The sequence below is a fragment of the Abramis brama genome (genome assembly GCF_963993115.1).
Source record: "Abramis brama genome assembly, chromosome: 21".
In the NCBI taxonomy this organism is placed as follows: Eukaryota; Metazoa; Chordata; class Actinopteri; order Cypriniformes; family Leuciscidae; genus Abramis; species Abramis brama.
The window spans coordinates 8,175,467-8,201,195 of NC_139983.1; the positions used below are offsets into that span (position 1 = coordinate 8,175,467).

The following is a 25,729-nucleotide window of genomic DNA, read 5'->3' on the forward strand; positions in this document are numbered from 1 at the left end:
GAATGAGCGGACCGGGGTGCATTAAGGGTTTTCTGTTAGAAAGGTGTTGTGTTAGCGGCCCCTAAGTTGCTGATGATACGCAGCTTTATATTTCTTCACACCCTGACGAAACTTACCAATTCACAAAATTAACGGAATGCATAGCTGATATAAAAAACTGGATGACTAGCAACTTCCTACTACTTAATTCTGAAAAAACAGAGATTCTAATTATTGGACAAAAAATTCCTCACGTAATAATCTAGAATACTGTCTAAGACTTAATGGGTGCTCTGTCAAGTCTTCGTCATCGGTTAGGAACATTTGATACCAATCTTTCATTTGAAAGTCACGTGTCTAGCATCTGTAAAACCGCATTTTTTCAACTTAAAAATTATCTAAATTACGTCATATGCTCTCAATGAAAAATGCAGTTCATGCGTTCATGACATCAAGGCTAGATTATTGTAATGCTATTATGGGTGGTTGCACTGCACGCTTAAACAAACAACAGCTGGTCCAAAATGCAGCAGCTAGAGTTCTTACCAGAACCAGAAGTATGACCATATTAGTCCGGTTGTCAACACTGCATTGGCTCCCTATTAAATAATGTATAAATTTTAAAATATTACTGATCACATACAAAGCACTAAATGGTTTAGCTCCCCAGTACTTGAGCGAGCTCTTAACGCATTATAGTCCTTCACGTCTATTGTGATTCCAAACTTCCGGCCAGTTGACAATACCTAGAATATCAAAATCGACTGCTGGCGGTAGATCCTTTTCCTATTTAGCACCAAAACTTTGGAACAATCTTCCTAACATTGTCTGGGAAGCAGACACACTCTGTCAGTTCAAATCTAGACTAAAAACACATCTCTTTGACCTAGCATACACATAACACATTATAGACTTCAATAATTCAATGTTAGGCTGCTTAGATTAGGTCAGCCAGACCTGGGAACACTCCCCATAAATTCTGATGTACTTGTTACATCATAAGAAGGATGGCTTCTACGCTAATATTAGTCTCTCTGTTTATCCGAGGTTTACCGCAGTCCGCCAGATCCAGGCCATATCCAGATCTGATCAAGGACCTGCGCCTGGACACGATGACAACACAGTCCTGAAGTGACAACCAGTCCCTCCCCTGTGAATGCCTCCTTCTCTTTACCTCAGTACAGATAAAATGTTGTTGGGATAATTCCGGTTCGTGTGGCTACGCAGACGTGACAAAAACATTTCTGTAATATAATTTTTTAAGGCCAGACAAGTAGTTTATTGAGGGTTGATTTGTAAAGAAGGACTACACGCCTGCGCACATATATATTCAAACGTGCTTACTTTTGGACTGAACACGTAATGCGCATGTGTGCAACGTCTGCGTTTTCGCGGGTTTGCGTTTTTGAGATTTGCACAGAGATAACGGATAATCGTTTGCACCTTCGAACCTATTTCAGGGTGTGCGTTCTCGAGACACCAGGCACTGTTTTGTGCGGATGGGCAGCCGGAGCGCGTTAAGGATTTTGCTGCTAGAACAGTGTTGTGTTAGCGGCAAGTTAATAACTAATGATCTTTGCAACGGAAGTGAATCAATAAAAACTAACTTTAGCTGGGCAATAACTTTATTCTAGAGCTGCTGTAAAGCCAAAACAATCTCTGTTACTTTAATTTCATATTATCACTGTAAAGCTGCTTTGAAACAATCTACATTGTTAAAAGTGCTGTATAAATAAAGGTGACTTGACCACACAAATCACACATTCTTTTCTCACCCAAATCACACATTCTTTTCTCACCCAAACTTGTTCATTTTCTTTTACATCTGTCGTTATGTATAAGGGAAACAAATGTCATTTAGCACTTGATGATCAGTGTTTGGAATAATGCCGTTTAAAAGAACGCCGTTAGGTAACAACGTTATATTTTCAGTAACGGGGTAATCTAATTACTTTTCCCGTCGTTACAACGCCGTTAACATTACTGGACGTTAAATGTGGTGCGTTACTATGCATTGATTGAATAAACTGTAATCCGAATGCACCCCTGGCTCGCACAGCTAGTGAGGAGGTGGGTTAATAACGAGGTAAGCAATTATGATTGGCTAAGGCAGAGTCATGTGTTTCATGGTATCCAATCAGAGCCAGTGTTTTTACACACATGCCAGCACATGCGCCACACACACACACACACACACACACCAGCTAAACAGAGATGTGTGTGAGAGAGAGGGAGAGAGAGGCGCGGGCACGATCGAAAAGTCGCAAAGTGTTTACATTTGTGTGCGTGCGTGTGTGTGTGTTTTTTTTTTTTTACCAGTAACGCAAATAGTTACTTTCCCTGGTAACGAGTTACTTTTGTTATAGAGTAACTGAGTTACTAACTTCTGTGCTAAGATTTATATTATTTATTTTATGGATAATGTTTCAGCTGGCTTGGGTTTGATTTATAATTTAAGAAAACTAAATTGCTGGACTACACGTTTTTTTATTATTGTTATAACTTTTTTTTATTTTTTAATGCCATTATTTGGTTGTTAACCCATTTTATTCAATTTTCAGGAAGTGAAGTGCCTGAATACTGTTTTAGTCACATCAGTTGGTTCTTATTCAGTTTTAAGTTCTTAAAATCACTCAGTACAATAATAGGCATCTATACAAGCGCATATTTAGGGTTGGATGTCCCACCACAGCATTTCAATCCGTTTAAGGTCCTGATTTTGACTGTGCCATTGCAAAACCTTGATTCTTTTCTTTTTATGCCATTCTGTTTCAGATTTGCTGGTTGTCTTGGGATCATTGTCCTGTTGACCCAATTTCAGCCAAGTTTTAGCTATCGGACAGATGGCCTCACATTTGACTCTAGAATACATTGAGGTACAGAGGAGTTCTTGGTTGACTCAATGACTGCAAGGTGCCCAGGTCCCGTGGCTGCATAACAAGCCCAAATCATCACCCCTCCACCACTGTGCTTGACACCTGGTATGATGTGTTTGGTTTTTGGCAAACGGCGAAGGCTTACAGAGCCAGTGGACAGGCTGCTTCCGCCCTCCATGCCATGGCGCTCCTGCAGGTCCACCAGGCCCAGGCGCTCATGGACATGCACAAGGGTGGTTCTGACCTAGAGCTCCTCCGGGAGCTCCATGTGGCAACTGACCTCGCCCTCTGGGCGACGAAAGAAACCGCACGTTCCGTCGGTCAGGCGATGTCCACCTTGGTGGTCCAGGAACGACACCTTTGGCTCAACCTGGTGGATATGAGGGACAACGATAAATATCGGTTCTTGGATGCCCCTCTTTCCGCTGCTGCCTCCACCCGTCTGCCGGCCGCAGATCCTCCGTCTGCTCGTCACCTAGGTCGACTTCCTGCTGTGTCCTCCCCTCCCGCTAAGCCACCGCAGAAGCCATCACCCAGGCCTCAGCGTGGAACAAGCCACAGGAAGTCGCCCACGCCCGTCCAGGCCACTGCCAAACCAGGAGGCAAGCATAGGTGCAAATACCCTGAGACGTGCGACCCAGCGGTGGATCAGACTGCTCTTCAGGAGATGGTGAACGCGCCACTCCTTCCCTCAGTGGAGGGCAGGTGGAGAATCTTTTGTTTCCTTTTCTTTTTGTTCCGCCACTGTTTCAATTTCAATAAAAGAGCAGTTTCTGAAACCTCTGGGTCCCAAGAGGGCGCACTTGGCGGTTGACGATGCTATGCCTTGTCACCCTCAAGCCCCTCTTTCATCGCCAGCGAGCAGCAGTGGCTGTGTTCTGGACGCACTCAAGAGGCCTATGCCGTCCGAGTCGGGTCCCTGCATTCCGCCACGCTGCCCCACAGCAGGTACATAGCGCTTCCCAGCTCGTCTCGCTGGCTCATCCGTACCATCAGACTCGGCTATGCGATTCAGTTCGCCCGGCATCTCACAGCCTTCTGACGTAACGTCGAATGTAAGCGACTGATAGGGAACTTCTCGGTTACTAATGTATCCCTCGTTCCTTGAAGGAGGGAACGGGAGATGTTACGTCTCGTCGCCACTGTTGCTGACCATCACGTCACGACCTCGGCTCCTCAGCGAAAAACAACGAGTGCGTGCACCCGCTTCCTGTTTATACCCGAGCTGCGGGGCGGGGCGCGATTCACACATGCCATTGGCTCGTTCTTTAGACACTTGAAGATGATAGGGCTCCCTGAAGTGATCCCAATTACGTTGTCGCGTCGACGTAACATCTCCCGTTCCCTGCTTCAGGGAACGAGGGTTACATTAGTAGCAGAGACGTTTTATTTTGATGGCAATCCAGACTTTTATTTTGTTCTCAGTGCCTGAGAAAAGAACGGCAGCGCCTGACCACACAGCGCTCACTCACATTCTCCGTCTTCATTAGTTTACGATCTATTTTTTACATTTTATATTTATTATATTATACTTTTTTAAATTCTTAATAAAAAAATAAAATAAAAAAACGACGAGACTGCCAGCCAATCAACAAACCCGGGAAAACACCTTTTTGCGCAGACAACGGATTCCCCAAAGGAACAAAGACAAACGCAAGTAGCCTCTTAATGAACTGGTGCTTTAATATAACATTTAATAACCCACCTAAGAAACGATAGAAGGGTTAAATTGATGGTTCGTTCAGGTCATGTCTTATAAGTGCATATATTGCTAGAAACTATGGATTTCATCATCTCAACCTTAAAACTCATTCTTTCCTCACTTTCTTTCTTTCTGCAACTCGTATGAATGTGTGTGTGTGCGCGTGTTTGTGTTAGACATTAGTTTTATGTGTTTTGTTTGTATTTTAAAGAGAAGTGTTCTTGTGTTATGTGCTTATGAATTTAATGTCTTAAACTGCTGATCTAAGTTACCTTGCCTTAAAATAGTGTTTTCACTATAGTTTGGATATTTATAGTAGATAGTTACAGCCCGTCCAAATGAACGCTGGACGAGTCATTTGCTCGGGCGTAAAAAAAGTGATTCTTTCAAAATTCCCTATAAATTAATTAATAATAGAGCTAAATTGACCTGTTTCCTTTACACCTTTTTGGAACTGTTTACACTAGTGCCCAAAACCCATGACAAAGAATTCAGCATGCCACCATGCAGCCAGATCAACCAACGCCAATTGCGGAGCTTGTCAAGTCAATCGCCGGTCTTCACCAGACTCAACTGGCGCTGATGGACCTCAGGATCGAGCAGGAAGATCGCTCCCGCATGCTGGTCTAAATGCAGGAAGAAGCTCGGCGGGTCATTCGGAGCTTGCTTGGCTGGGAGGTCGCCCAGGACGCAGCCCCCACCATCACACACATGCTGCTGGTGAAGATGGGTCGACAAGACGACTTGGAGGCATTTGTGGACCTCTCTGAGAAGACAGCAGAGGCATGTAAGTGGTCGGATACTGGCCGGTGCACCTGATTCCGTTGCTGTCCGGAGAGGCACAGGTAGAGGCGCAACAGCTACCTGTAGAGAACCTCCTTGGCCTATGACGATCTCAAACGGGCCATCCTTCAACGAGTCGGCCGCTCCCCTGAACAACATCGTCAACTTTCTGCCGCCAGGGAGGCAGGAAGGTATGGGCTGGCCAGCTGGAGATGTGGGGACTCGGGTCATTTCCAGGACCGGTGTCCAGTGATGGAGATGGGACCATTGATCCGGGTCCCTGAATCCCCGTGGGAGTCCAAACAATCTGTGCGTTTACTAATGACGCACAAATTAAAGAACACAGATGCAGCCGGATCATTTCCATAATGACCAACGCAATCTACCAAGAGCAGCACAAATTAGCGTCTGGTTTAAGACATGCTTTTTTTTGGGTAGTAAATAATGGAGCAAATACAAGTAAATTGACTAGCGCAAACCTTAGTAAATCACATTGCATGATTAATTTAAATACTCTTCTCTCATAAATTTTAAGTCTGAAAGGGACACTCCTATATGCATATGCAAAAATAACTGTGTCCACACTTTTTCAGCGCTAATTTTTCACTGTGTCTTAAGTAAATCCTGAAAGTTGTTTTTTGTAACAACAAAGCAGACGCTACCGCAATTTTATAATCATGTAAGCTTTATGGTACACCTCAAACAAGGGAATTTATAGTGTTAATAATACTAATTAGCAAGTTCACGAATGGCTTGGATCATAGACTTGACAGAGAGACAAAGCACATTCACACTAGTCAAGGGCTGTACAGCTTAGACCACATGACAGTCAAAGTGAAGAATGACCATAAACTGTCACATGTAATCACACAGAAATTGAGCTAGTGACATATTGTTAATCATTGCATTTCAGAGAAATCTGGACTGAACTGTAAAGTTACTAACTAGCAAAAGATCAAGGAGTAACAGAGCATGCTGCTATACACTGTGAACAATAAAACCTGTAGTCTAGCACCCTCCTGGATCCACCAATTCTCGAAGTCCCTTTGGAGTTTCACTTTCGACTTTTCACGCAACAGCTGTAGATGTTCAATCTCTGTCCTCAACCCTTTTAAACATCCAGATGTGATCTTGTAACTATAAAGAAAACAATCTATGTGAGTAATGCATAAAATACATATTTCATAAAGATCATAACACTCAAAAAAATAAATAAAACACTTTTTAAACTGTTACTTGTAGATTATAAGATCAAATAAGGTTTGCAGAGTGAATTACAGATAATTCAGTAATAAAATGAGACACACTTTTTCTTCTGCTCCTCTATCTGGTTAAGGATTCTCTCCTCAACAGAGTCTGACTCTGATTCTGTTTGGTTTCCTGTTAAGACTAAAGAGAAGAGAATAAAGGTATACAATAAGAAGTGACATAATCCAGAACTATTTAAAGAAACACTGTCACAAACACACTTTAAACACACTGTCACAACAGCTGCTTGACAACAACAAGTTTGACAAATTTTCCAGTACTCAAAATACTCAAGAATTCATATGGAAAGCATGGCTGGGTCCTCCAGAAATTATGTTGTGCTAAATATTCACAGTAACAAATATTAAAAAGGTATGTACTTATTGGGTTTGTTGTTTGTAGAGGCTAACTGATATTGGCTTTACTGATTTATTGGGACCAATAGTTTCTTTAAGTAACTAACAGTTATCTGGAAAAACCGACTCCAGTAGGTACCCATCATTTATTGTTGAGTTCATCATGTTATTCCGTGGTAAGCACCAGAGGGTTCAGTTGGAAATCTTTGGTTCTAAAATATACAGTAACAGCATCAAAACATTACCATTGTTAAGACATTATTGTTAATTTTATAATAATTTTCTGCACTAATTTTCATTTAGTTTATTCGTTTTAGAAACTATCAAATGATAAAATGGTTATCACCAAGATTTTACTAATTATTGTTATCGGCGAAATCCAATATCTAATTGTTTGGTCGGATTCTGGTTGCAGGACGCCAGACAAATGCATGTTCCTATTCATTTGCAGAACTTTTATTAAACACACAATGGTAAATGGCAATAACAGTGTGGAAGTCACCATAGCATAGTAAATCAGGCAGGGTCAAACACAGATAATCAGTCCCAGAGAGTACATTCACATCTGGTTGAACAGGCAGGGTCAAAACAGATAATCAGTCCAAAGAAACTATGAGGCAATAATGCAGAAGGGTAGACAAGCAAGATCATACACACAGGGGAAAACCGCTCAGAGTTGTTACCAATGGCAAAAAAAACCCTTCACACTGAGCACCAGACACTCCGTGCTTAAATAGTCGGTGATTGGCAGATAGAAAACCAATATTTGTGAGAGAGAGAATCCTCTGCATGGTGGCGCTAGGGTATTATCACGAGATGGGAGTGTAACACCCCTGTTTCACACAACACACCAAAGCAGAATATAAAATTGTTATCCATAGAGTCAAATGAGAATTATTCCATAATGTACTTGCATGAAACAAAAGACAAATTAGTATTTACATGATTGACTAACACAGAGTAGAGACAGAACCTCAATTTGCTGTATATTTTAGATATTAAAGAAGGAGACAACACAGGTAAGTAGCGAAACACTGGTGTTTTATTTGTTGGCCAAATATTGTTGGAGAAATGTATGTCTACCTCTGATTTAACGTTTTATCTGTACATCAGCATCGGGAAATAACATTATAATCTCGTTCACGGTAGAGAAAGCTGCTTACATGTAGGCTACACAGGGAAAGTAACCGTGAAGACACTGCATTAAACATAAACATTTGTCTTTATCATCTTTTTCGCATATATATTGTCCCTGATAATCATCACATAAACTTGCTGCTTTCTCCATTTCTGCAAATCCGTTTTAATATGTAAATTACTTTCTCTACCCGTTGCTCTGGACTCAGTAATACGCTTGTACCACCTGCTGGTGAGGTCGACTAACATTGAATTTTCTGTAGAATTTGAACCACTTAATTTGTGGAAGCGAATTTGTAAAGCGAAAATAAAATTGATTGAAAATTGCCTGTCGAATATTATAGGTTGTATTTTTAAACATAATTAATATTTTGGAAGTGAAATCTGAAAGGTGAATATGGATTATTGAATTTTTAATAATAAAAATGTGTGAAATGTTTTAAATTGAAATCACAGCTTAAATATACAACCATGTTGAATTTTAGCCCATAAAAATGCAAGCCCTAAAAATACGGCAAGCACGGTTAATGCAATGCATATTTTTTCAAGTAGTGCAATTCAACAAGCTTTTGTTTCAAAAACATTTGTCATTAATTTTCTTCCATAAATATTTAAATAAACATTTCAAGTTGTAGAAAATGTGTATAATGTAGTCTATCTTAGTTCATATCACTCTTGTCAAAGCTCTGATATCTGAAAGATGCACAACGGCATTATTTCATTCATGAATTTTATACAATCATTCGTGTATCATATCATACAAGGTTAAAAACATTTAAATTGACATCAAGTAGTACGAAATGTGTATGATGTGGTATTTTAGTGTATCCCTAAATTGTACAATGTTTCTTTTGAAAACATTTCTTTACAAGAATGACACCTCTATTGTTTATGGGAAAATTGGCCTGTAGGTACATACAAATTTGGTGGTGGTTGTGTGGGTCCTAGCAATAGGTTGTGTGGGTCCTAGTGTTATCAATAAATATGCGTATTTAGCCTTTTCACTATATATTTTTTGCAGAGTTCAGAAACAGCAGAGTTCAAAGTTTGTTTATTTTTATTATTATTATTATTATTATTATTATTAACTAATTCAAAGCTCAAACTACTGCCAGACCCATTGCACAAACTGACCCATCTTTGACTGAAAAGGATGAGGATGTGGTAATACGAGAATGTAATACTGAATGACTAGAGGACTTAAGTATTTTGAAAGTCACCAACCTTGGGCTGCCATTTGCTTTCGTCTAATTTTCAGCTGGGTCTTCAGCTCATCTGAAAGTGAGGGAAATATGTGAAAATTATATGCACTGTTGATCTCTTCAATTTAAAGTTATTATGAAACAAGTGATATCCTTTGACAGGTCATCATGCACCAGTACATGTGCATTATGCTTCCCTTTCTAGTCAGCAGACATTGATAGAGGCAACGCATATTCGGGCAGTACAACCCTCTCTCTGACACGTGCCTCACTTCATTCCACAGTCCACATTAGTGAACTTAAACTGTTTGTAAAAAGAAATCTGATGTGTTCCAAAGTATTGGGTCCTTGCAGGTCTTAAAGGGCCGAACCGGCAGCCTAATATTCTGTGTGATTAATGTTAAAGGGGTCCTCGGATGCCCATTTTCCACAAGTTGGTATGATTCTTTAGGGTGTTCATGTAAAGTTTGTTACATACTTTGGTTAAAATTCCTCAGTGGCTGTGTAAAACAACACCCTTTTTACCTCCTCAAAAACAGCTCTGTTCACAGCGATCCGTTTCGGTGCATATCTTTTTAAATGATAATGAGCAACTGCTCACCCCACATGTCGACACAAGACACGTAAAGTGCTGCCTTGGCAGACAGTATTCAAATGGCTGAGGACGGAAATATGCTAATACGGGACAGTCCGTCTGTCACAGTACAGAGAGAAGCAGACAGGTAAATAGTTGAAACTGATGTTTATTGAACAGGCACGGAGTGGAACAGCAGATGAGAGTATGCAATGGAGAATTAGAACAGGATGATGAACTTAGCTGGATGATAATATAGATTTCTGTTTGCAGAGGCGGGACTGGATGCGTCAAGCTGGTGACTGGAGACAGAAGACGGATGACGGGAATAAAGGTACGAGGACGAAGTTCAGGTAAGGAATCTTCAGGTGAGTAGAGGAGTCTATACGTTCAGGTAAGGACCAGACAATGAAGTGAAGGGGAAGTGTCTTTATATAGTGTGCATTGATGATGAAGTGCAGGTGCAGTGAATCAGAATGCCGGGGAGAATGAACAAGTGGGCGGAGCGTGCTGATCTGGTGACTCCGTAGGCTTGTTTGAGATGAGCAAAATCTGCACAGAACCGATCACCGGTGATCAGCGCGAGATGCATGCCGGTTAGAAATGTGTCCAAGTGCGGTCCGCCTTGCTCTGATGTCATGCTGACGTATGTCAAAAATCTCTCGCAAGCGCAAGGCGGACGTGTCGGATTATGCAGTCGAGCGCAGTTGCTCTCCACTGACTGCGCTGATCAAAAGCACGATGGGAAACGACTTGCTGACGACACAGCTTAATGCTCATTGGTTTAAACAACTGTGATGTATTGTTCTCTTTTAAAATGTTTGATTTTAAAACTCTGATATCATGTTTTATGTGTATATGTTATGTGTGAATATTCCCAAACTATCTGACAGTGCGATCTCTATGGGTTATGCAATGTAATTTTTATTAAAAAAAATAAAAAAAATAAAAACACATATGTGTGTATTAAAGAAAAAATGATTGATAAACATGTATTTGGAATGGAATTAAATAACAAGTAGGCTACTTTGGGTGTCTTGTTCATTTTATTTATTTTCATATAAAAGCAACAGAACTTGAATTGCATCCAGTTTATTAGCAACACTGTGCACGAGCGTGAATCCCGCGATATCCATCTTTGATCTCGCAGATGTCTGATCCACTACGAGAAGAGAGAACTGTCCGTCTAGCCTGCGCTTTTTTCACTCCTCCTCTCACCGCCTACTCTCGCATACATTTCAGGCGAGGCAAGGCGCATCTCAAACAAGCCTTGTGACACCATCAGTGGTCGTGGGCAGAGCATGAGCAATATGACATCATAATGCTCAGAAAATCCAAACGGCTTGATTGAGTGTTTAGGCTTTTTTAAGTGAATGGATTTTTTTTCATTGTATGGTTGTTTTGTCCACACACTGCAAAGACACATTTATATGTAAACACCATATAGAAGTGAATTTTGCATCTGATGACCCCTTTAATTGAACAACAAAAGAAAATAGACAATCACCCAATGCTTGACTGAATACATTTAATCTATTTATTAAGAATTAGTCTATAGTTAATTTATAGAGTGAAGACTTCATTTCTTTTTTGAATGCTACTGTTAAATAGACCTACTGTAGCTGAAAAAATAAAGCACTGTTAATTAGGGCTGAACGATTAATCAAAATCGAATCGCAATCACGATTTGAAATGTTGCGATTAGCTAACTGCAAAAGGCTGCGATGTGGATGCGATTTGAAAAATATGTCCCAGAGCAAAAGAAAGACTTGTGTGGCAGTCTTACTAACCAACTGAGTGAGCGCACCTCCGTTCTACACCAAAGAAGCTAACCATCTATTCAATAGAAAGTAGTGTTAATTTCGTATACTTAACAAAAAATGTTCGTTGATGACCTTTTTTTTTTTTAAGCCAGATGCACACTGTGCGATTTGGCCGTCTGAGACAAATTTAGCAAATCCTAAAAGATTCCTCTGATCCTAGGCTAAAATCTGAAGTCTTTAATTGTTAGTTTGTGATAAAATTTTACCTACGACGAAATTCTGGCAGTGTCAGAAGATTTGACTCAAGTCGAATTTACAAGATACAACCTTGGATCCATTAGCGCCTGCACTAAGCCATTTAGCTATCTCTAAATAAGCTCTAACTGTAATAATGTTCCACCGAGGGAAAAAAAGCTTCTGGGGGGGTGTTTGGCTCAAGGTCATGGTGCAAAGGACCCTAGGTTGAAATTACTCTGAACCATCCCTTTAAAAGAACACATATTCTACCCGGTGTTTTACTTAATCTTTGCAATCTGGCAACCATGCGGCATGCGCACACGCTCTCTCTACACTACTGAAGAAGCGCTGATGATCTGAAAACACTGACAAACAACTAACCTGCAGTTTAGCGATCTCCATTTGAGATTTGAGATTTTCTGCTTTCATACATCGTCAAGTGTTACTCTTTTGGCGTAAGTCGACTTGCATAGGCCGCCTGCCGGAAGGTAGTTATTTTAGGGTGATTTCACACCTGCCTCATTTAGTTTGGTTGAATTGCAATAGAGTTCGTTTTCCCCATTGGTGCGGTTCGTTTGGGCAGGTGTGAATGCGGCAATCGCAGTCGGGTGCGCACCAAAAGCGGACAAAACAAGCGTACCGAGACCTCCTCGAAGACTCCATTTTTGGACTAAACCAGTTGCCGTAGTCAGCTGCGCTGTGCATTATAGGATGAGGAGAAATGTTTGTTGACAGTTTTCCACATCCTCGCTTCATTCTCAAATATTATTGTTTGTCTAAAGTGGTGTAGACAAACTATATAATAAAGTATGACCAGGGATACAATCAGCCCACGCAGTCGTCTCTCCATAGTAAACAGCGGCGTGTTGTCTGCCGGATTTTCCACCTCTTTGTTTACTTCCGCAAATTCTGTTGGAATTTCCCGCACGTTAATTCTGACCAAACGAAGTGCAGTTATGGAATATGGATATGGATGTTGTCATGTGATTGCATTTTGGTTCGTTTTATCAACTCATAAACTGATTCGGACCAGAGCGATCAGTGTGGTGTGAAAAGGAACCAAAACGCCTGAAAAATGCTACAAAGTATAATTTTTCGCCCTTTGTCCGGACCAAATGAACCGAACTAAAGATGTGAAAGCACCCTTAGTCGATAAAGTTTTAAATATGGATATTTTTCTTACATCGAACGCATCGCTTCACTTCAGAAGGCCTTTATTAACCCCCCAGAGCCGTGTGGAGCACTTTTATCATGGACGGATGCACTTTTATGGACTTTTACCAGAAACCGGCCATTCACTGCCATTATAAAGCTTGGAAGAGCCAGGACATTTTTTAATATAACTCTGATTGTATTTGTCTGAAAGAAGAATGTCATATACACCTAGGATGGCTTGAGGGTAAGTAAACCATGGGGTAATTTTCATTTTTGGGTGAACTAACCCTTTAAGGGATGCAGAATATGGTCATGCAGAATAAGGCATATATGTGGTTTTATAAGTACTAATAAATATTAAAATATTAAATATTAATATTAAAATATTAAACCTGGATCTTGAAATTTTATTGAAATATATTGTTTGTTGAAATGTTATTGAAAAAAAAAAAAAATTATATATATATATATATATATATATATATATATATATATATATATATATATATATATATATATATATATATATATATATATATATATATATATATATATATATATATTAGTTTTTCCCCCTTGCATCCCACCTATAAATTAAACTGGATTAAATGTATGCTAAATGACAAGTGTCCAAATCTGGCTAAAAAAGGTGTAGAGTTTACTTACTGACTCTGATCCTGATCTGGTTAACTTGCTCACCAAGTGTCTTAGCTTCAACAAACCTGCAAAATGAAATGGCCAATGTGAATATCCTTGTATGTATGCAAACCATCAATGAATACTGATCAAGGAGAACATCATTAAATACTGATCGATTGACAAATTGTCAAAAAGTGCCCTATTGATTTTTCAGAAAGACCAATGTTGCATTTGAAAATCCTTTTATGTATCTAGAACATCAATGAACACTGATCAAGGATTCCAGTTGAGCTGATTAGGCATGGTGCATATTCTGCAGCAAAGGTTGAAGGAGATCTAATACAGTCCAGGGCAGGTTGCAGAAGGACTGGGACACAGGACACAGAAACGGCAGGCATGAACAGACACGAAAGGACATGGCCACCTAGACAGGGTAAACATCCACAGCAATCTGGCACAAAACAGAGCACACAGGCAGAATAAATAGAGATAGGAATACGAGTGTAATGAAGGATCCATGGCAAGACTGTCTGGGACGGCCTCCTCAGCCATGACAGGACTGACAGGGACAGCCTACTCTGTCGTGAAAGGGAGAGTGGACCACCAGACTTGGACATGTCCCCAATGTCCCCTGTATTTAATCAGTACCCTCCACAAAAAAAAATCTTCTGTTTGAATCTGCAGTACTTGTCTGTCATGCTTAATCTGGTCCCAAGATAATTTTAATTCTGCTAACCAGCAAGTTTGAACCATTGCCAGTCACTACAACAATAGGGAGTGTTTTCTTTCACTCTTGGTACTCCACAGTACTTTTGGTACTCAACCTGGCAAGTGCCTCTCACTTCGATCTGTTGTCCCGTATAAGTTTCCAGTTTCATTCCAGTCTGTCTTAGTTTTGAGTTTTTTCCCACTTTTTCCTAAATTTCTTGAATGTATCCTCATTTAAAACTATAAGACTACACCCAGCATCTATTTCTAGCTTAATTTTGTGCCTGTCAATTTGCATGTTCATGGGTTGCATTCAACCCAGTGTGAATGTATCAAAAGAATTACCGCTGTCACTTTCTGCCACTTTTTATGCAATGACGTCATCCAGGGCTCTTTCATCTATTTCTCTGTTTTGAATCTACAATCAGGAGTGATTTATTTTCTTGCATGTATAACAGGACTTAAATGCTGCACTGGCTTGCATCCCTTCTTCACAGCTGACTCTGCTGTCTGCTTTGCTGCACAGCTGGTGACATGCTGCTGCCATGCTATTACTCCGCAGGTTCTGTGCATTTTAATCCGCTGCCTCCAAAGAGAATGCTATTTTCAGCGCATTATCAAAGGTCAGAATTTGTTCCGATAATAATCTTCTTTGGATTCGTTCATACAAATTAACTTCACATACAAGTCTGTCTCTCATCATCTGCTGCAGTATATCACCATAATTACAATCCAGTATGAGTTTGCGTCGCTCAGCCACAAAGTTAGTTATTGTCTCATCAGGCCTCCTTGAGCACGAGTCAAACTTGAAACGATGAACTATCTTGCTCAGCTTTGGGTAGAAATGGTTCTTTAACAAATCCTCCAACTGAGAATAGCTCTTTGCTTCACAGCATTGTCAATGCTATTTGCTTTAAAAGGAATTATCCAAAATATCACAGTATTCTTCCCATGACTGTGTTTTCTCATCAAACGCCGCTACTATTCCAACAGTTGCAATATTTCACTTAGCCGGCCTATTTTCTCTTCCATCACTCTATCATACAACTCTCACGCTTTTACCAGCTGTATCCTTGTCGCCAAAATATGTGCTTAACGGTGGCCCCCTCAGCTGGAGAGAAAAGAGCTTACTGAAACGCTCCACTGCTTGGCGAGCGGTGGCTGGAAGACGGGAATAGGAAGACGCCTATAGTAGCTCTGCGGAGTCCTTTTTCTGAGTCCTCTTGTTGACAGATTGCTCTGTCATGTGAGGGGTTAAGGACGGCGTAGACTCAAACACAGATTTGCAATGTGGAAAAAATAAACAGTCCAGAACAGGCACTGGGAAACTGGCTAAGCTGGAGTACCACACTGGAACAGGTAAGACTGACAGGAACAGGCAGGCACTTAAAAGGGGAAAACCACCACAACAATCTTGCACAAGAAAAAGCAAACAGGGAAAATAAATAAGGAAGGAAATAGGACTCTAGGAGGGTAACGGGGAAGAGCAGGTAGAGTAAATCAACTAATAAAAAGATAACAAGGAGGCATGACCAAGACAAGACACTGACAAAAGTGCACATGGCAGACAAAAATAAAGATACATATTCTCAGGCACAAAACAAACTCAGACACACTAAACACAAGCAAAATTCAGATAACAAGACAGTCAGGGTAGGATCCTGACACTGTAGCACACACAGACCTTTGTTGCAGGACAGCCCTGTTATCTTCAATTGTTAAACGGTCTTCATGGTCCCTCAGAAAGACTTCAAATGCTGCCTGCTTACCAACAGATAATTCCGGCACTGAAAGAGAAGAGTGCATACAGTAGTTAGTTAAAGTTATGAGACTGTTATCTACCAAGATCATGCAAATATGGTCTCTAATAAGGTCATGTGAACATATCATTATATATAATAAAATGTTACCCTCAAAATTTAATTCCCCATTTATTCTCCTTGTGTGCCAGATTGGTGTGGTTGGTTTGCTGTGTAGATGGTACTGTTTACCCTGCAAAATCCAGCACTGTCGTTGCATGTCTGGACTGTGTTTTTCTGCCCTCAGGATAGTTTATGTATCACTTTAGATTTTTTTTTATTTCAAATAAAAACTTCTGCACTTTGTGATTGAGACACTTTCCTAAACCAAACACAAGATAAGAAAAAAAAACACTACCCCAAGCCAAGCCCTAGCATCCTTACCCTGGGAGACCATGTAGCATATCGCTCTTGTAGCATATCAGTGTTTCCCAACCTTTTTTTTTTTTTGAAAGCAGTTTTGATAAGTAAAAAATCCCACAGCACACCACTCTATAAAATATATAAAAAATTGCACAAACATGCATTGCTTCAAATGGCATATTACAGTTTTTCTCGATTGCTTAAACACTATAACCAGGCTTTTGAACTAAAATTTCAAAACCATAACGCCATTTATCAAAAAGCACACCCATTTCACTAAACTATAAACACTATTCCCTGTTTTGACACTTGAGTCAGATTTGTTGAACTGTCACTGCAAAACTCTACACACAAATCCCTTCATTTCTCATTGCTTAGACCATGTTGTCATTTAGAAAGCACTAGCATTCAAAATTATTCACTCAAGTCAGCACAGCTTCAGCTCAGTTTCAGCTCAGTTAGCACACAATTATCCAGGTGGAAACACTAAGAGTCAAAATTTAACACACATCAATCAGAACCTTCAATAGATATATAAAAGGGCCCAAATCAGTTTATTGCATTTTTGAACAATGGATCCAGAAAGACATGAAGGAAGTGGGATAAGAATGAGGAGGAAGGGCAAGGACAAGAAGACAAGCAGTCTCAGATGAAATTCAAGCCACTCTAGTTGCCCATGTCTTTGTCAATGGTGTGACTATGAGGGAGGCTCGGCTACGAGTAAGGCCAAATTTGAGTCGCTTTACCGTCGCCTCGAGAACCTTCAGGGAGGTGTGGTGGCAAACAAAATTCTATCACTGAATAAGAGAAAAACATTTCCAATAGTCTTTGATGAGGTTTATTTTCTTGCAAGAAAAGGCCAGCAGTCGTACAGTCACACAGTGTGGCTGCAGTGACAGTGAAGGGAGGGCATCCTTTCTCCTTTATAGTCTTGACTCTCAGAATGTTATCTTTCTAGGCAAATGATGGTATTTCAGCCATATGTGGAACATTCTTAGACGTATCCATCATATTGTATCCTTGAGTGGAGACCCTCCTGTCACGTCCCAACACTCTTTACCATTCCAATACAATTCGAATTCCATATTAGAATATGGTTTGTGTGTGCTCTTTTACTGTCATATGTTGGTCACACACATCTTACTGTAAGTAAATATAAAAAAAAATTAGAGGAGAGAGTAAAAAAAAAAAAAAAAAGTGTAAAACAGGAAAAAATATATATTTTTGTGTGTGTGTTTTCTGTGTATGAATAAAAATGTGCCAATGTATCCACTGGTTGTGTCTTTTGTGTTCATCATGTGAAAAGGTTTGTGAGGGGGGAACCACAAGAAACATAACTTTTTGGAAATGTTGTTTTGAATTTATTGCACCAGTGTCTTAGACTATGTTGTAGTGTGTGTGATTTTGAGGGCTTGTGTGTCCTGTCTGAGGGCAAAGTTTGGTTTTTCAGCAAGAGTGAATGGTTTTGAGTGTAGAGCTTCATTTTGACCTGAAAATAGGATGTTTGGGGAATTGGGTGAGACGTTATGGATTTGTGTTTATAGTTTTGAGAATACGAGGCATAGTTTCAAGAAATGTGTTTAAGCAATCGAGAAAAACTGTAAAACTAGATTTTATATTATAAGTAGTGCTCACATTTAATGTGAAACTTGAGCTTAAGTCAGGTAGGAACACAATAAGGTCATATAGGTTAGTTAGTTAGTTGAAGGACAAAACCCTGAAATGTATCAAACAGAACACATACTCAGAACAACCTTATATACCTAATTGAAATAAAAAAAAATAATAATAAATAAACCAACCAGGTAGAGTAAAACAGATGGAAAAAACCTGGAATACATCAGGCATCATACAAAAAACAAACAAACAGTTTAAGAGCACGTGGAATAAAAGAAAGTTCATGTCTTTTTGATTTACTCCTGGGCACAACAAACTCCCTATGCTGCCGTAGTAGGTAAGTAGGTCTTGGAGCCACAGACAGGAAACAATGCAGTGGTGATGAACTGTCCTTGAGTAGTTTTGTAAAAGTACGTATAGTGGCCTCGTCGCGCCTCTCACTCAGTGATGGGACAGTAGAAGTTGGAACACCTATTATCCGACAGCAACGTTTTTGGACCCTCTCTAGCTCATCAGAGAGACCTTTAGGTAGTCCACCCCATACTGGGCTAGCGTACTCAAGGACTGGCCGTATAAATGTTAGATATACTTTCATTAAAACATCACAAGGGAGACCCGCATTTTTAGAAACACAGAGATAGTGTATTCTAGGACGCACCTTCGAAATCATGTACTTAATGTGGGCATCCCACGACAGATCAGAAGAAATTTGGACTCCAAGCAGTTTAAAGGTGGAAACTCTGCCAATTGCATGTCCTGATATTACGGGAGAGGAAGGGCAGGGAATGTTTTCATCTTTCCTGGCGCTAATGACCATGTCCACTGTCTTACCTCTGTTCATTGCCAATGAAAATTCCTGTCCCCAATCCGCCACTGAATCCAAGGCCTTCTGAGTTAATCCTGGTAGGGATCCCATTAAAAATTCAGTAATTGTTAAATCATCAGCATATTTTGCCGGAATTACTGAAGGAGGCAGAAAGGAATCCAAGCTGTTTATGGCGATGACAAAAAGCAGAGGGGATAGAAGACCCCCCTGAGGAACACCAGCTGTAATTGGATAGGAGTTAGACACACAGGAGCCCCACTTCACCTTTTGCTCTCTGTTACTCAGATAGCTCCTTACACTGAGCCAGAGCAGTCGTCTGACATTCATGTCAGCTAAAGCATAGAGCAGTTGACAATGATCAATTGTGTCAAAAGCTCGAGTAAAATCAACAAAAACAGCATGGATGTCCAATTTAGGATTGGTGTTAAGTGCGTCATGCCAGGATTGCAAAATCTGAATCAGAGCAGTATCAGTTGATCTGTTCGCCATGAAGCCATGTTGTGGTGGTTGAATTTTAGCAACTGTATCCTCCAGAATGGCATCTCTGAGGATTCCTTCATACACTTTTCCAACACAGCTGAGTAATGAAATCTGCCGATAGTCCACTGGAAAACTAGGCTTTGTTTTTTTGGGAACAGCCTTGACCACAGCCTCCTTCCATTGTTTTGGGAAAATATTATTTTGCATGCACGTGTTAAAAATATCACATAGCACCGGTGCCAGTTCCTCGTGAAAGGTCTTTAATATCCAAGGAGGAATGTCATCAGGACCAGCCGCCTTTGCTGCCTTCACTTTGCGGAGTCTGACCTTAACTTGTCCAATACTCAAAAGAGGTATACTACAACTGGATAACTTGCCGGCAACCTCTTCCTCAGACGGAGAAATATGACTCGCATAATCCCACACAGAAGCAAAGTGCTTTGCCAAGTTGTCACATTCATATTGCATGATGTTATGATCCTGAGACACCACATCACTCTTATCTCCTTCCATCCCCATTAAAGCCTTCACAGACTTAAACCATTGTTTAGGCTTGGTGTTTTGCAGTTTCTCGACCTCATGTTTATAATATTGTTTCTTTGCATTCTTAATTTTTTTGGCAATAATTGTTTTTAGTTTACTGTAGGATGTTTTATTGCCAGAACAAAAGGCACGCTGTCTTTCTTTTATCAGATCTTTGATTTGTATGGTCAACCAAGGTTTATCATTATTTGTAATAGAAACTTTCTTAAATGGAATTGTTTTGTCTAAGATAGACTTGATCGTGGAAGTGAAGGCACTAACCTTAGCCTCGGGATCCGTAGCCTCATGAATGTGAGAAAAATCAGAAGTATTCATGAGAAGGCCCAATTGCCTATTTGTTTCAGAAGTACGTTTTCTACAAAAAATGTGCTTGACAGGCTTGGTGGGCCAGTTTCCAGCATTTAGCAGGATAGTCTCATGGTCAGAGGAGCCAACAGGAGGCAAATGCTCTGGTGACTCATACATGGAGGAAATGTTAGTAAAGATTGAGTCTAATTGACTGGTCTTCCTTGTTGCTCCAGCCACTATTTGTTTCAGACCATGTCTGCTGCAGATGGTTTCAGACTTGTACTTATTTGTATCACCGAGTATGACAATTGCGGCCTGTTGGTAGTTGCATTCAATATTCCTAAGGCAGCAATCCAGGTACTGAGTGATTAGTGTGTCAGGTTGTGCTGTTGTTGAAGATTGCAGAGGAAAATACAGCACAGCAGCGATAATACAACTTAACCCTCGAGGGAGACGACTGGGACGTAACCAGACCCACAATGCTTCATGTTTGTCTTCTTCTAGGTGAGTCAGTCGAATCTGAGTGATGTTTTCATCGACATACAAAGCGACTCCTCCTCCCCCACAGCCCTCACGATCCCGCCGATGTATTGTATATCCAGGCAGAGTTACAGTTGAGTCTGGGATATCAGCATTTAGCCAGGTCTCAGATACAGCAATAACTGCGAGTTATTAGTCACAGCTATACTGTACAGCTCATCGCACTTGTAGCGTAAGGAGCGCACATTGGAAAGTAGAAAACCAGGCATGATTGGCCTTGATATATGTTGGTTTGTCTTAATGTAAATTAGGTTCTTAGGATGGTAGCAACAGTCAGAAGTAAACAGACTTAACTCAGTCAGCTTGCTCTTAACATCCACTGTGGTCCCACAGAAAGAAGGACGATTTCCAACAATTGTACATATTGTGCGAATGTAATTTTTCCCAGCTTTCTTACCCCTTGGGCGAGATCTAAGTCGTAGAATCCCAGTTTGCTGCAAGATGGTTTTAACTTCAGGGGCCAAAGGGGATGAATATCTTTTCAAACTTATTAGAAAATTTAAATTGTTCTTAAAACCGAGTTGTGTCATTATTAACTTGGGGAAAGACAGAGACAGTTACTTGAGAGGTTGCAGTGGAGAATTTTCATCCATCCAGCTGTAGTCGAGTAGGCCGCAATTTTCCTAGAATCCATCAAATATCTCCTCAGAGTAATTCCATCCAAATGTCCTGATGCCCAATTTAGGAATAAAATCACACCATAAGGTGATCCGTTCGTGCATTTCTAGACTATGTTAAGTTAGTATTGTTTAAAAAGCTAAAAAAAAGGCATGTTCTGAGCAGCTCAAAATTCATGCGGCTGCCCTTAAAAGCGCCACCTAGTGTCCAAAGCTCTAGGAGGTAGATATGATGTTGTTGGTGATGATAAAACAACAAATTTACATTTCGTCGCTGTCAGGCGGAAACCTCATATTTAATTAAACATTGTCGTTGAAGTTGGTATTGTGGTTTATACAGCTATGGTTATGAAAATAAGCTCAAATGGAGTTACGAGTTTTTTGACCAGTAATTGACAGATACATTTTCTCTGTCACTGGAACTGTCGCATCTGAGGCATAGCATTACATTTTCATCAGCTTACAGGATATAAAGTTTATTGTAGCAATATGGGCGCTCAGTTTTCTTGTTGTTGAAATCTCATGATACAAATGATGAAGCGTTATGCACAGGATATTTTAAACAGTATATGTGCTTTAACTAAATGGCAAAGACTAAGACTATTCTCCACTCTTCAAATACAAAAAAAAAAAAAAAAAAAAAAAAAACGCTAGCCTTTATGGACATAGTGTTTCTTGAGTAAAGAAAATGCTGTACATACTCAAACATCAGTTCTTTATTTACCCTTGCATCACAAACAGGCAGGGATCTCCAAACTGTGCAAGCGGCACATTCTAAATGGAGCCGCGGTGGAGTTATGAGGTTTGACTGACAGTTTGAGGAGCCAATGGATTTTTAGTCACAGCCTCTTTTAAATGCTTTTTATTGGTTAAATATTTATAAAACCCACATACAAACATAAAGGGTGACCAATAGCATTAATTTTATAAAACAAAAATGATGAAATATAGAGATATGAGGTTTCAGCCTGACAGCACTATGATTTATTTTTATTTGTAGCATTTATTTTTACTTATTTTTTGGAATTTAATAATTTTTTTGCCATGGCACACCTGACAACACTGCCTTATGAAACAAGCCTGACTAATTAAATTTTTAACAGCTTCATTATCCTGTTGAGTAAGTGGCAGTGAATCTGCACATTTTGTTTGAGTGGTTAGGCAATTGAAAGCATGCAATATGTAGTGAATGCCATGTAATATAGGGCTATACATATCTGGTTTGTGGTAACTCACCCCTTTTTCTGGTTATCAAATGATGAGCATGTGTGTAATCAATAGAGGCGTCACATTTTTCACTCTCTTCCGCCTGTAGGGATGTGGGTGACCGTGATGAACTGCAGGTTGATGGGTTTTGATTGTGTAACTGTGCCAGCTGGGAAGTAACATCTTGAACTTTTCTCTTTTCTCTCTTGAGCATGCTCACTAATATACCTGAGAAGCTTAAATTAAGGATAGTTTCGGCCTGGAGATCTGTGTGTTACAAGGATAATTAAATGCAAAAGTCAATCAAATGAAAAACAGTGTGAGTTTCAAAATCATAACTTTAGTATTCCTGTAACAACTGGTCAAGAATGTCATGCAGGGTTCCGCAAATCCGGCCCTGGAGTGCCACTGCCCTGCAGAGTTTAGCTAAAATCCTAATCAATATAATTTAAATGAATGCGGATTGGGGCTGTGAAGTTTCAAAAAGAAAGCAAAAGGACCATAAATACATTATAAATATAGTCCTTACAACTATGTACACTATTCCAAGTCTTCTAAATCAATATGAAAGATTTGTGTGAAGAAAAAACCAAAATTTAAGTCACTATTCACTCATTATAATATTCTGGTGGACTGTTAACCATTGTCACTTGATCATTAGTGAGTTTAACTAGAACCAGATTCATGTTTAAATCATTTTGTAGTGAACAGCACTGTCACAGATCATCCAGAGTTCTTCAAAACAACACATGGAGGATGTTAAATGCCAGTTTTATGTTTATTTTAGGTTCTCCCAAGCCAGTAAAGTGCAAGGTGCTCACAGGTGCCAAAAACATGGAAAATTCAAAAGGAAAAAAAAAAACTTAAAGAAAACAACAACTTCAATATGCAAAAAAATAAACAAATAAAAAACCAATAACCTTGGATCAGGGGCCTGTACCATGAAGGTAGCTGAACAAACTCGGGGTTACAGGATTAGTTTTGAGTTGACAAAACCAAACCGATGCAATCAGGCTTTATTGGTACCATGATGCAGCTCATCAACTTTCTCTGTCAACTCAGGCTTTGATCCTTAAGCTATGATTACTCCACGCGCGCGTGCACATAAAAGAATGACGTCGACACTGAACAACCAATCGCGGGTAGAGCGAGAGCGATTTAGGCCTATTTTTCCGCGGAGGAGCAAGAGATAATCATTCAGAATTACGATGAATTTAAATATGTATTTCAAGCTTGAAACAATACGTTCTCTGCTGCCAAAGCAAGAGAAGACTGTTGGAGAAAGATTGCTGATTGTTAATGCGTAAGTTAAACAAATACGTTCTATATTTATGTAAAATTATGTATGTATATATGTATGTGTAGCCTATGTGTAATATAGCCTATAGCCTATTTTTATAATATATAAAAATGTGCATGTATGTATATACTAAGAAAGATTAATATTCATTGATTTTTAGATTTTTAGATGCAACCCCAACTCCAAATGTTCTTGGCAGCAGATAAAGACAAAATATAAAAATATAATTCAAAGTGGTGAGTATTTACCACAACCTATTATTACATTTGTGAACATTTTATCACAAACACTTGTTTGCAGCAAACAGAAATAAAGAATTAAATTCAGAAAACCAGAATACACTGTGGCGGAGGAGTTGGCTCTGAGTAGGCAATAAGGGATGGACGATTATGGATGGGATTACAGGTGCTGTACAATCTGACCCTGGTGCTGGCTCCTCTAAGCAAGTAACACTGGGTACGTGTGCAATCCATTACTACTTTTTTAAGTTTTAAATATAGCTGACTATGTTCTGCAGTAGAGGGAAATACAGTGTCTCTGTTGAAGCCAGCACACATGTACACAGTCTCCCACACAGAGGTCAGTATGCAGCAGACAGAACACCAAACTAACCTGCTTTACAACAGTTATGCTTTACATTGGCCTATGTGGAGGAAATGAAGACACTCTGTCTGTGTGTTCTCAGACAGTTGCTGATGTGAATGCACTGGGCTTTTTATTATGGCAAACATTTGAATGTGTGGCATAAAAAAGGGACTGGCCCTTTTCACAACCTGCCCCAGAAACGGAGGCCTCTACCTCAATGGGCTTCAGAAGAAATGTGTAAGGATTTAAAACCCTTGACATAAATTACAGTCAGTCCTGTGTTTGTAGGAAGTCAAGGAACTTTTTGTGATTTTGATGAGCCTCCAGAAAACTTGTAATGATCATGTTTGTGGTGGAATTATGTTTCAGGTGGAAACAGACTCAAGTCAGGGCTCTGTACAAAAGGAGTCTAGACTGCAAACTAAAGGAGACTTGAACTATACTGCACACTAAAGGAGCTGACTGTGAGCTGAGGAGGCTCCAAACAAAATCAAACAGCTGGATAAAACTGATCTCAGTATGTATATAGTTATATATAATATATAATATATAATATATATATATATATATATATATATATATATATATATATATATATATATATAGAGTATAACTTATTTAACCAAGTAACACTTTAGTATGAATATTTATTAATGCAACTTTCTCTTGCTCTTTCTCCCTCCCATCCCACAAAACCAATAAAACAGTTTGAGACCTATCTGCAGTTTCAATGTGCTTTTATTAAGTGTAATATTGTATGGTGATTGCATCTACATCTGCACCAGCTGGGTGGTCAAGTGTGATCGGGTCAGTTTCATCGGGGAGAAGCTGGTTTTGTGGTGTTTCTTGCTCAGGGTTCGTACACTTTTTCCAAGGTCAAATTCAAGCACTTTTCAAGCACTTTCCAGGTCCATTTTAAAGCTTTTTCCAGCACCTTACACTACCGTAAATTACATACCAATACATACTTAAAATTCTTATTTAGTGTTTTTATCACATCAAAAGAGATAAACAGCCAAATGTTTCATAATAGCAGAGGGCTGCACGATATATAGAAGAAAAATGAGATATGCGATAACTCATTAAATAATGCGATATTCAATATGCGATGCGATAATGCTTAAAGTGTGTCAAATTAACTTAAATTATCTTTAAAATATCTTTAAAATGATATAACCTACACATACGTGTTTCACATTCTTTTTG

At 39.6% G+C, this 25,729-nt stretch overlaps 1 protein-coding gene across 1 annotated transcript in view; it reads right to left on the reverse strand.

Annotated features, from left to right (window-relative positions):
- kif6 (kinesin family member 6) overlaps nucleotides 1-25,729 on the reverse strand; it is a 118,800-nt gene that overhangs the window by 16,748 nt on the left and 76,323 nt on the right. The window contains exons 13-18 of the mRNA XM_084097666.1: nucleotides 22,669-22,866; nucleotides 16,044-16,146; nucleotides 13,679-13,734; nucleotides 9,306-9,356; nucleotides 6,648-6,729; nucleotides 6,342-6,477 (exon numbers count right to left, since the gene is read on the reverse strand). Of these exons, the coding sequence (XP_083953792.1) occupies nucleotides 6,342-6,477; nucleotides 6,648-6,729; nucleotides 9,306-9,356; nucleotides 13,679-13,734; nucleotides 16,044-16,146; nucleotides 22,669-22,866 (626 nt within the window). The remainder of the gene's footprint in view (nucleotides 1-6,341; nucleotides 6,478-6,647; nucleotides 6,730-9,305; nucleotides 9,357-13,678; nucleotides 13,735-16,043; nucleotides 16,147-22,668; nucleotides 22,867-25,729) is intronic.